This window comes from Scardinius erythrophthalmus (assembly GCF_964197995.2).
Source record: "Scardinius erythrophthalmus genome assembly, chromosome: 5".
Taxonomy (NCBI): domain Eukaryota; kingdom Metazoa; phylum Chordata; class Actinopteri; order Cypriniformes; family Leuciscidae; genus Scardinius; species Scardinius erythrophthalmus.
This window is the reverse complement of record NC_138225.1, coordinates 12,946,762-12,960,244: the sequence shown is the minus strand read 5'-3', so window position 1 is coordinate 12,960,244 and position 13,483 is coordinate 12,946,762. Positions and strand designations below refer to the sequence as shown.

At 37.4% G+C, this 13,483-nt stretch overlaps 1 protein-coding gene across 2 annotated transcripts in view; it reads right to left on the bottom strand.

The window, feature by feature from the left end:
- ssh1a (slingshot protein phosphatase 1a) overlaps window positions 1–13,483 on the bottom strand; it is a 36,874-nt gene that overhangs the window by 6,412 nt on the left and 16,979 nt on the right. For both annotated transcript variants that reach the window (XM_081366065.1, XM_081366066.1), the window contains 5 exons: window positions 6,873–6,973; window positions 2,150–2,214; window positions 1,266–1,387; window positions 1,102–1,170; window positions 802–867 (listed from right to left, as the gene is read on the bottom strand). In XM_081366065.1, coding sequence (XP_081222191.1) covers window positions 802–867; window positions 1,102–1,170; window positions 1,266–1,387; window positions 2,150–2,214; window positions 6,873–6,973 — 423 coding nt within the window. The remainder of the gene's footprint in view (window positions 1–801; window positions 868–1,101; window positions 1,171–1,265; window positions 1,388–2,149; window positions 2,215–6,872; window positions 6,974–13,483) is intronic.

The window sequence follows — 13,483 nt, the reverse complement described above, 5'->3', positions numbered from 1 at the left end:
GCAGTTCCCAGCTTCAGAACAAGCAAAAGATCTACAGGTCTAAATGTTATAAAATTGCATTGGAATCAGCACTCATAACTTCTGTTCACTAAAAAGTACCATGGTATTACTGTGTTTTTTGGACAGTATGTTGGAGATCCATGCAGTGCGTGGTGGTTATGGTAATCGTTCAGTAATCATTGTTATAGTTTAATTTATTGGTATATCAAGGTGTCATGTTAAACATGGCTTATCTGATGATCTGATATTTCACTACCATGGTACTACCACAGTACTTGTTTGAAAGAGTCACCAGATGGCAGTGTGGCGCACTATTATATTTAAAGATGTCAAACTCCCAAAGCACCTGTGGTCCATTTGAAAAACAGTCCACTCATGTCATCTTCAACCCCCTGAGGAGCTGTTTTTTCTACCCCAGTAACAAACAAGTGCATAAATTGACCCAGCCAACTAGACAGCGGCTCTTGGTGAAAAAAACTATTTAACTTCACCTGATTAAGAGAGTTGATTGTAAGATAAATAAGAACATGAAAGATTGGAAATATCAGTTCTGAATGATTTTTTTTTTTTTTTGAGTGTTTTAGGGTGAATTAAGCACTCATTTTTTTTGAGTGTTTTAGGGTGAATTAAGCACTCAAATGACCTCTTACAGTTTTAAGAAGTAAAACTGTTAAAAGGAGACCCATTGTTGAACATGACCACAAAATCCATCTAATAGGTCAGCATGTACTACAGACTTAAATTTCTAAAATGTGAATTTAAATTGCTCTAGTACATTAATTATTGACTTTATTTTCTCACCACATGGCCTGGACTGACACCGGCTTGAAGATGTGCGTGCGCCCGACTGTAGTCATACTGAAGCCTCTGGAGACAGGAGAAGAGAGGTTAACTAAGGCCATCACGCATCATAAAAGAACTACAACATTTCTAAATAACAATGTAAATAATGAATGCTTGTTAACATTGTCATAGTCTTCATTTTCAGTGGGCAAATCAAATCAAATTTTTTTTAATTAATGCCATCTAGATCTGTGCATTAAATGCTGAAGTGGCCAGCAGCAGCATTTCCTCTCCATTCCCAGAGGGGGCGGTACTCACCCATCACCATCTAAATGAATCTTGGTGTCACTCCACAGTGGCAGCACCATCCCAATAGAGCAGTTCTTACTGTGAATGAAAGAAAAACACCCTTATTTTATGTCCTGTAGTGTCCCTGCAGGAGGAAACAAAACTCCTAAACGGGTCTGTTTGATTGAAGTCACCTGTCTTTGTTGCTAAAGTCCATCCCCAGCAAGATGTTTTCCTCAGTGTCTTGACGGCCATTTGTGTAGACTACCACCATGTACCGCACGCGGTCTGACCACGCACTCTCTAACCGCACCGCCTGCACATTACAGTTGACATAAGTTTTGTTTAGTGCAAAAACAGAGCCCACAAACACAATATATTAAAATATATTAAACATCTTAACGAACTGAATTGTCTTACAAAAATAGATCACCTGAAAATGAAAACTCAGTCTTTATTCACTCACCCTCGTGTCTTTCCAAACCCGTATGGTTTTATTTCTCTGAGTAACACACCTTGTGAAGAATCTTCACGCAGCTTTTTTCCCAAACGACTGTCAAGCTCGTAAAGAGCTACAAAACTATATTTAATTCTTCTAAAGCAGAGGTTCTCAACCTTTTTGAGAGCTATCAAAGCTATCAAAAAGACGTATAGACTGTAAAAATGACATAATTTGACACCAAATGCCATAGGTTTTTGTGATCAAAATCATTGAAGGGAAAATGTTCAATATAGAATAATGATATAACTGTCACGCAGAGCTATTTTATGGTTTCAGAAAACTTCTTGATCGCAGATATTTAAAAATTATTCTTTTGTGTTGGGTTTGGAATGTCATGAGGTTTAGTTAACAATGACAGAACAGAAATCGACATGTCACACGTGTTTGACACTTGTATTAGTATATTTCACCATTGAACCCTCAGTAACAGCTAGTAAGACATTTAAACGTGCCTTTATACACACAGCAAAAGAAAACAAGCTTCAGGCAACACGTTGACAATAAAACCCATTCAGCCTGACTGCACGTAACTCACTGCCAAAGTGTTAGTCATTGACAGCGTGTGTGTTCTCTCACCAGTTTGATGCGGTCTTCAGATCGAAGAATGTTGATCATCACCTGTAGATGCTGAGGTAAGTCACCTGTTGAGTGAAACCATCGTTACAATCCAAACAAAACCATGATGACTATTTCGTTTACATTGACACCAGTGGCGTCTCAAACCCATATCGGAAATCTACTGAAGAAAAACAACCATAACAGTAAACGAGTTGACTTAAAAGTGATGTCATGAAAGTTAGAAGTGAATTAAGGTTTATAAGAGCAAGCGTGCCAAGAAGAACGCCAAGACTGAGTTATGCGAATCAGTCTTTAAGTGTTGGGTGGGAAGACAACGGTATGCTTTTGATTAACGTTCTTATAGCGCTGCTGATTTTACGAGAATCCAGAGTACAAGTGTCCAAATGCACAAAGGTAATGCGGAGAAAATGTGCTTTGTTGCTTCTTGCGTTTACATGTCTCATATTTCATTAAACGATAAACTTTGACATGAATAAGCAACTTTCGGCTGCATTGTGACCAGGAATGTGTAAATAAGTTCCACCCTATGTGCCAAAGGTATCAATGATTATAAATCTGACAACCTGAAAATCATCTTATTCTAGCCCCGCCCCTTTTGATGCAAGTCAATAAGAGATTCCAAGTCTTGAATACACACGATCTGTTTACATTTCATTCTCCTCCTCAACACAGACAGACTAACTCCTCTGACCTCTGACTGTGGTGTGTTCCTACCCAAACAAACCTCCTCCTACTCTTGTAGGCTTTGGCAGGATCAATGAAGCTATGATGTAACTGCTGTGGGACATGTGGGAGGCCAATCAAAGTGTACGAGGAGGTTAAGAACAAAGCCAGAAATGTGAAAACCAAATAAACTCAGATGAAAAGACAAATCTTGTCATGTATACTTAACAAAACAGATGATGTTCTCTATGGTTTATTGGCTGCTTTGCATTTGGGACATGTATGAAAAGAAGGGGTATGTTTTCTCCTCCAACAGAACAAGCCTCTTGGTCTTCTGGGTCTCTGTGACAATAATTTACATAACTTTACATGCTTATCTGATAAAAACTGATATGTAAAGGAATCACTAAGGCAGCACTGGATCCCAGGGCACAGCTTTGATCAAGAAGCATGCAAGACTGAGAATCATCGTTAAAGGAATAGTTTACTCAAAAAATTACATTTCATCATCTTTTACTCACATTCATGTTGTTACAAACCTGTTGAGTGCCAAGAAACACAAAACAAGAAATTCTGTAGAATGTACAGGTCCTTTTTCCCTCCATGCAATTATAATGAATAGGGATTTAAGCTTCAAAAGTACCATAAATGTTATATTAAAATGATCCATATGATTTGTGTGTTATAATGAAAGTCTTCTGAAATCATATGCAGCACAAACAGAGGGATATCTTCCCCACCAGCACACTGTTAACTGAAGAATCATTGTGATCAAATCATTGAGTCAGGAATCAGGATTCAAGAGCCAGATTCAACAAACAGACTGCTTTTGTGAAGCAACTCAAGTTTGATTCATTAACAAATTGTTGACATTGCAAGTCATACGGATCACTTTTGTTGCATTCTTTTTCAAGCTTAAAAGTCCAGTCCCAATTCACATTACGTGCATGGAAAAAAGCGCCCGTGTACATCATTTACAAAAAGAATCGCTTCTGGAGAAGCTTACTGCCGAAAGTCATGCAGGTTTGGGGCAACATTATGATGAGTAAATCTGGACAGAATTTGCATTTCTGCATAAGCTATTAGTTAAATAATTATTCTGACTGATTGAGCACAGTTTGACACACAGCTTTCTCCAACAATTATGATTTTGACAGTGATTCATCGTTTTAATTTCACGTTTTTTGTCATGATCTGTCAATATGACCGAAACCAAGAAAGTAGCCAAGACCTTATACTAAAATGATTTAAACAAGAGGCCAAACAGACACAACACAACATTTGTATCTTTGTTTAATAATGCACAGTCATTTTAAACAGTATAAACTCTTGGTAAAAGGGGTTTGAGTACTGAAATTTATAGTATACACTACCAAAAAAAAAAAAAGACGAAGAAGAAATTAATACTTTTTTCAGCAAGGATGCATTAAATTGATCAAAAGTGACAATAAAGACTTTGATATATCTTGGTTTACTCAAAAATATTAGGAGCACAACTGTTTTCAACACTGATAATAATAAGAAATATTGGTGACACTTTAGTATGGGGAACACATACAGTATTCACTATTAATATTAACCATGACTTTTGCCTCAATAAACTCCTAATTTATTGCTTTTTAATAGTTAGTAAGGTAGATTTTGTAGAATTTAAGTTTACGTATTGGGTAGGATTAAGAGATGTAGAATAAGGTCATGTAGAATAAGGCATTAATATGTGCTTTATAAGTACTAATAAACAGCCAATGTATAAAATCAGCATATTAGAATGATCATGACCCCAACCTTTTGAACAGTAGTGTCTTTTTTTAAGCACATTGAACTATTTCATCTCAAAAATTTAGGAGAAATCTAATTCCTCATAATATGACCCCTTTAAATTTGCCTTTGTGCTTTACTTGGACCTCTAAAGAACCTTTCCTTTATCTCATTATTTCACTCTGCATTTATAGCACAGTTGCAAATATTTATGGTGTATCTTGCTTTAGGAAGTTGGACAGTGTTTAATACATCACAACTGATACTATTTTAGACTGTCTGGCTCCTGGCACCATGAGAATGCAAATAGAGGTGACTGATGACGTCAAATAAAAATAAAAAACATGACAGGACCTAACATCTAAAAGCAAGGATATTTAAAGAGAAGATATTTTAGAGCTTGATTTACCTTCAGAATGAGTACCAAGGATTTGCCTCATGAATAAATGATAAACTGTGACAAGGTCTTACTGAGAAAAAAGCAGAGATATTCTTACTGTCAGAGAACATTTTGTACCCAGACTGCAACAGAGGAAGAGAAACCTTGCATCGTCTAGTCTAACACAGACATCCGCTGTTTCTCAATGGAGACAGCTGACTTCTCTAACTTTAAAGGCTGTGATGCAATTGTATTTTTTCAAATGATCTAATTCTTGTAATCTAATTCCAGATCTTCTAGACTGTCTGCATAAGTCACTTTATAGGAAGTGTTTGTCATGTTCATCTTGTGCTTGATGGCCAGTTAATTATTTGTGCATTTCACTAAAAGCTCATGACTCAAACAAACCCTACGTGCCCCGAGACAATGTAAAAACAAAACCACTCGTCAAACCTGTGTTAACGCACCTGTGGATTAGCACTATACCTGACACATCAAATCGAAACCTCACATCCCAACAAGACGACAGCGTAATTGTAGCCAACTGACAAAACAGATGCTTGATAATATCAGATGATATGAGGGGCCATTAAAAAAAATCAGTCTAAACCTGCTGTGATATGAAAAGCTGTCTGAAAGCGCGGCGAGATAGTCAGCGCATAAAGCCTGGGGGTTTTTGTGTCTGCATGGTGTTTAGTTTCCCTCATAACAGATTCAATTCACCCGAAGCAACACCCTTCTGTTTAGCAGTAAACATGTTTAATAAATTCAACGTGTCACACATGTTAGAAGGTGCTGGACGGATGGCGGCTGGGACATCTGTTGTCATGCATTTGTGTCTGCGTTGTTGCTGAGGAGATACAGTCTTTGATCGACTGATTAAATGTGTCAGATCAATTGCACAAATGCTTGTTTTTCTAGCAGTGGTTTTGTACTGTAGTTTTAAACTACTGTAAATAAAAATGGTTTGTGACTTCTGTCTTCCAAACTAAAATCCCAAATATCATTCGATTTTTTTATAACTGTATTACTGTTTGTTGACATTTACCCACAATAGGTTGTTTAACAGGCAGATTGTGACTTACCACCACAGACAATGAGAAAACAAGCTCCACTTTTGGTATGCATATCTAAAATATTTAATGTAAAGTATGTGTCTATACAGACAGCCTCTCTACAAATGCGTTCCTTTCTGGCGTCAACTGTCCCATAAATTAGATTAAGTGTATGAACATACATTTATGCAGAGTTAACAGTAAACTGTGCATCATAAACCACGTAAAACAGAGATGTCCCATTCAGTGTGCCCTGTCAATAAGAAGTGATGTTCTCACAGTCCCAACTGCTAATCTGGCTAATCCACATACAAACACACACACTTGTCTGGGACACGCTTAGCCAGACAGCATCTGCTGCAGAATTTCTGAATTTCTCTCTCAGGACAGACGGTATGACTTCGTCAAAGGTTTAAAAGACATAGCCGAATCGTTGTCATTTAGGAATAAGATTTTATGTGGGTTAAAAAGATTTTTTTTGTGGGTTTTTGAATCGAGAACTTTTAACGATTAATTGTGCTGCTTTAAAAGTCACCCTTACAAAAATTACTGTAGTAACCATTATTTCCACCAAAACACCATAATTCAAACTGTTATTGTCTGTAATGTAAAATGACATAAACTTCCTATCTTAATTATTGACTCAAGATTTATTCCTAAATGAAATTACCACAGTAATACAGGCCCTAAAGTACAGTTAATACAGGATCGTTAATACACTGTTGACAACAGTGAGCATTCAAAAACGTCACCTGTACTTTGGCTGCTTATATAAATTGAGGAACACACTGACGTGTGATGCAAGGGAGGAGACAAGATCGTATACAAACCCCTCAATCCCATTCAAGTGCATGCATGGACTGACCTGCATGCTTGTGGTGAGGATGACCTCTCGGACCCTGTGGACAACTGCCCTGCTGCAAAAACAGAGCGGCCCCCTTGACCATGAAGAAGCTCTCACTTAAACTGTAAAAGATGGAGGGAAAGAAAGGGTAGAGAGGAGACCATGTGAGAAACGACAGCAACAATTGACCAAAACATGCCTCCATGACAGTTTAGACAACAAAACCCCAGGAACTAAAAGTTGTGGAGTTGGATTTAGCGCAAGCATGTGGGTTTTTCTTTCTCCACTCATAAAAAAAAAAAAAAACACTGAGTCCTGTTCACTGGTTCATATACTCTCATTCAGCTCTTTCCTGAAGAGAAGGTTGAAAAGAATAGCATTTAAATGAAATAGAAATATTATGTAACATTATAAATGTCTTTACTGTCACTTTTGATCAATTTAATGCATCCTTCCTGGATAAAAGTATTAATTTCTTTTAAATAAATCTCACTGACCCCAAACTTTTCAACGGTGGTCTACAAATATACATACATTTCATTATGCGTGCATAAATGTAGGATGATGTCAATAATCTAAGAAGTTGTCAGTGGGTTTATGATAAATACATATGGCTGTGTGTCCATACTTTCCATATGAAAACAAAACACTGTGAATGACCTATGACGGGCCATCTTTAATCTTCTGGGATTGAATTTTGCATGTTATACTACCCATCTCACCATCAGTCACCCGACCCGTATGCTCACGACATGTGCTTTAGGTCTGTGATTTTAGGTGGGGCTATAATTAGCCTTACATGCAGTTAAACACACTTATAGAAATGTGAACCACCTGAGGCTTATGATTATTCTAATGCACTGTGGCAAAAGTAAGTCTTAATGGAAACTCAGTACTGGGAAAACCAGGACTACAGCTGGTAAGGTGAGAAATGTGCTCAATATCTTGCAGAGAAGCTACTGAGCTGTAATGAAAACACTCTCGTCTGTTATCCTACTGTCATAACAGGGTAGGGATGGTTCACATGAATTAGTCTGAACATGGTACATGGTGTTGTACATGACTTTGGTTGACAGTTTAATGAACTGTGTGTGTGTGTGTGTGTGTGTGTGCGTGCGTGCGTGCGTGAGAATGGCCTCTTCCTTGCCTGAGGATTTATTGTGTCTATATATACAGTGAGGAAAATAAGTATTTGAACACTGCTATTTTGCCAGTTCTCCCACTCCCACAAAATCATGGAGGGGTCTGAAATTGTCATCGTAGGTGCATGTCCACTGTGAGAGACATAATCTAAAAAAAAAAAATCCAGAAATCACAATGTATGATTTTTTAACTATTTATTTGTATGATACAGCTGCAAATAAGTATTTGAACACCTGAGAAAATCAATGTTAATATTTGGTACAGTAGCCTTTGTTTGCAATTACAGAGGTCAAACATTTCCTGTAGTTTTTCACCAGGTTTGCACACACTGCAGGAGGGATTTTGGCCCACTCCTCCACACAGATCTTCTCTAGATCAGTCAGGTTTCTGGGCTGTCGCTGAGAAACACAGAGTTTGAGCACCCTCCAAAAATTCTCTATTGGGTTTAAGTCTGGAGACTGGCTAGGCCACGCCAGAACCTTGATATGCTTCTTACAGAGCCACTCCTTGGTTATCCTGACTGTGTGCTTCGGGTCATTGTCATGTTGGAAGACCCAGCCTCGACCCATCTTCAATGCTCTAACTGAGGGAAGGAGGTTGTTCCCCAAAATCTCGCAATACATGGCCCCGGTCATCCTCTCCTTAATACAGTGCAGTCGCCCAGTCCCATGTGCAGAAAAACACCCCCAAAGCATGATGCTACCACCCCCATGCTTCACAGTAGGGATGGTGTTCTTGGGATGGTACTCATCATTCTTCTTCCTCCAAACACGTTTAGTGGAATTATGACCAAAAAGTTCTATTTTGGTCTCGTCTGACCACATGACTTTCTCCCATGACTCCTCTGGATCATCCAAATGGTCATTGGCAAACTTAAGACGGGCCTTGACATGTGCTGGTTTAAGCAGGGGAACCTTCCGTGCCATGCATGATTTCAAACCATGACGTCTTAGTGTATTACCAACAGTAACCTTGGAAACGGTGGTCCCAGCTCTTTTCAGGTCATTGTCCAGCTCCTCCCGTGTAGTTCTGGGCTGATTTCTCACCTTTCTTAGGATCATTGAGACCCCACGAGGTGAGATCTTGCATGGAGCCCCAGTCCGAGGGAGATTGACAGACATGTTTAGCTTCTTCCATTTTCTAATGATTGCTCCAACAGTGGACCTTTTTTCACCAAGCTGCTTGGCAATTTCCCCGTAGCCCTTTCCAGCCTTGTGGAGGTGTACAATTTTGTCTCTAGTGTCTTTGGACAGCTCTTTGGTCTTGGCCATGTTAGTAGTTGGATTCTTACTGATTGTATGGGGTGGACAGGTGTCTTTATGCAGCTAACGACCTCAAACAGGTGCATCTAATTTAGGATAATAAATGGAGTGGAGGTGGACATTTTAAAGGCAGATTAACAGGTCTTTGAGGGTCAGAATTCTAGCTGATAGACAGGTGTTCAAATACTTATTTGCAGCTGTATCATACAAATAAATAGTTAAAAAATCATATATTGTGATTTCTGGATTTTTTTTTTTTAGATTATGTCTCTCACAGTGGACATGCACCTACGATGACAATTTCAGACCACTCCATGATTTCCAAGTGGGAGAACTTGCAAAATAGCAGGGTGTTCAAATACTTATTTTCCTCACTGTACTTACAAACAATACATCAGAGACAGAAAGAGTGAGCAAAAAACATTTTCTGACGAATGCAATACTCATATACTACTATATTGTAAACTACTGTACAACTGGGCACTTGAAAGCAGTTGTAGAAACTACTACTAGCCACTACTAACAAAAATAACTAACCCATAGAACCAGTAATAAACCCATAAAACAGTAATTTTGGTAAGATTATTTCAATTTAAAATAACTGTTTTCCATTTAAATATATTTTAAAATGTAATTTATTACTAATTTTCAGTCTTCAGAGTCACATGATCATTCAAAAATCATTCTAACATGGTGATTTGGTGCTCAAGAAACATTTTTTTAACTGTTGAAGACAGTTTTGCTGATTAATATTTTTTTTGGAAACTGTGAGATCCTTTTCATGATTCTTTGATGATTAAAAAGTTTAAATAGAAATGTAACATTATAAATGCCTTTACAGAATCAATTTAAAGCGCACTTGCTGAATAAAATAATTATTTTTCTTTTAAAAAAATTGCATTTCATAACCTGAGAATTGATGAGCGTAACATTAGTGCTTGACAAGAACAACAAGAACAAGAACACACATGCATGATGTCATACGACTTGTCAGGCAACTAGTTGTTGACTGTGGCTTCATTCATGCAGCACACTTCATCTGAACATACTCTCTAAATCACGCTCACTGTCTTGAAAATGAGAACATTACAAAGTGAACTGTTTGTGAACAGAACTGTAATCAACTGACAACTGTATTCTGCTTTTGTGTGAATACAGCCCAATTACATTGCAGTATGTAGGCCACTGGCCATTGTTCTCTCTAGTTACCATTACTGAACCTTTAAAAAGATATCAGTGGACCACTACAGAGAACACAGAATTCATGCTAAATAAGCAATAAGACCATACTTTTTCTGAGCTTCCTTAAGAATAACTAGCTGACTAATTCAGAACCCAAAGGGTTTGACAATTTCTAAAATATGTAGTTTTTCAAAACTCTACACTAATCTGGAATCTCATTTCAATTAAATGGTTCATGTAAAAAAAGAAATCTGTGTCAAACTTAATAAAAGTAAAGTAAAATAATCCCTTTCTCAAATCCACAGATGCAACACAAAGTATGAAATGTACAGCATAGACTGGCTATTTAGGAGAGGCTCCTCAAAACCATCATGCTCTAGTCAGGAAAAATATTTCGGGGTCAGATTGTTTTCTCGCCCTGCTATGGCTGTGACCCTCTGCTGACTCATCCCTCTCATTTTCCCTGACTGGACTTCCAGTGTCTCAGCATTCAGAGAAACAACCATCACATGATTAGCAACCAGCAACAAAACTCGCATTGTGCCCCCACCCAACCCTTCTCTTTATTTCTCTCCTACTTCCTCCTCCTCCCTTTCTCTTATTCCCCTCTTCAACTTTCTCACCCTCCCTCCAAAGGCCTCGAGGGTGTCAGCGGATCACAGCGCCTTTTGTTTCCATCCTCCTCTCTTTTGTTTCTCCTCTCCCTGCTGCGCTCTCTCTCTGTCCGCCCCTCTGAGCGATTTATGTGAAGGCTGGAAGCAGCTCAGCACCGTTGGGCTGATGGATTGAGTCATGACTGAGAGACAGACAGCTGAAAATGACGATACACAAGCCCTGAGCAGAATACGCTCATCTCCAAGGGTGTAATTATGATGTGAGTAAGAGTTTTGAGAAGAAACCGCCCTAAAACGTCTCTGTCCACGTTTCAATTGTATGTTTAGAGTCGGCCCCAGATGGATACTTGGCACCTGGTGTTGGATGAACGGCCCTTTGGTAGAAATTCTGGAATCAAAACTACAGCTAAAATATAAACTTATTTTCCTGATGAATGTCACAGAAATGAACTTGGTATACACTTTTCTGTAGGAAATATTATATATTTTTTTAACAGAAAAAGAGTGAAAACTTGTTAATTGGTTAACTATAAAAGTTACATGGTTTAATATTGCATATTGTATAATATATATAATATTGTAAAATAATGGATTTTGGAAGTAAAAACTTAATTTACAGTGAAAAACGGTAAAAGGACATTCCCAGAATTCCCTGCATGGCACAATATATCATTATATTTACCTCTTTAATGAACATGTTGCATTTTATGTTATTTAGTTAATGTTCATTACATAATTTAGTGTCATGGACACTGAATTAATAGACATAAAGAGAGCAATATGTTTGGCAAAGACTGAATAAATCACAACTGAATAATATGTAGGCCAAAAAGAGACCGCAAAAACTAATATTTTTCAGCTTTCTGATATTCAAGACACATCCAGTATAAATCAATCAATATGTATGCATTTGCTCTTAATATAGCTTATTTCCAATAAGAGGATCAATCACTTCGACCAAAAAAACTTGTAGTAAAGTACATTCAAATTGTTCAAAAGCAAGAAGTAGGCTAAAAATGTAAAAAGTGGAAACGGCAATACGTGAGCGATGATGCTAAAAATAAAATATATTAATTGAATCCGAATGATTCTTGGATTTAAACAGACAGTTTGAACTGAATAATGAAATTAAATGAATTTATCGACTAATACTGTTTTTGCTACTGAAGTTTAAACTATAAATTTCAATGCTCACGTACTGAGTCAGAAGACAAGGAATGATCTACAAATTAGTATACCAATAATGGCAGTTGTGACCAAATAAAGTGCATTTAAAAGTTACAATCTAAGCCCACCCTATAGAAGGACAACTTTTGAATAAACGTACTCATTTTCGCCAAAAATACTTTTCATATCACAGCAAAGCACAGTATCAAGCACACAGGCCGAACAACTCCACATGACAGTCAGTAAATTCATCTGAAGGTCATAATTCATTTGGCACAGCATCATCTCCATCTGATAGTATTTTGATAATGGCCATCTGCAGGAGTGGTGTGTCCACTCTTATATAATGCACACAACCTAAGGCAAATACAAAACACAAAATTGGACAACCGCATGCCTATCATTCAAATATGCAAACATCACTACCTCTCAGGTAACACAAAGAGCAATAATAAAAAGAAAGTTTCTGATGTGGCAAGACCAGATTTTACAGGTCAAAGCAAATCTATAGTATGTGACCAACATAAAGAGCAAACACACATGTAAGCTGAAAACTGTACTCATCTTTAGGCCTCAGCTATAACTGGGTCAAACATCACCTATAGTCCAGTGTATCATGAAGAAAAAAAAAAGTGTATCATGGTTTCCACAAGCAGTACAACTGGTTTCAACAATTATAATAATAAGAAATGTTTCTTGAGCACCAAATCAGCATATTAGAATGATTTCTAAAGGATCATGTGACACTGAAGACTGGAGTAATGATGCTGAAAATTCAGCCTTGCCATCACAGGAATACATTACATTTTAAAATGCATAAAAAACTGCATGTTTATACTGCATATTTGATCACAGACCCCAAACTGTACATTAGCAACAATGTGAGCGAAAAGTTAAACTGGAAAATCGACAATTTCCATATTAATTAGCACTTAACATAATGCCTTAGGAGTTGGTTTGTCTCCTTTTTACTTTAATGACAGCAGCACACAAGACGTAAATTCAATTAACACAATGAATTCCATTAGTTTGTGTAAAACCTGATGATCATGTTTTCCAGATCGGTTTAAGAATGTGACCTGGACCATGCGTCGGTCCAAAGAACTGATTATCAAAGTCACAAAAATGCTTAATTATTGACTAGAAACAGTACAGAATATTAAATATTTCATATTCACTTCACATCAAAATCCTAAAACAATCTGTTCATTTCCAGACCGCAAACGCAACCTGTGATTTTCAGACTTCTGGATCTTACTGTACA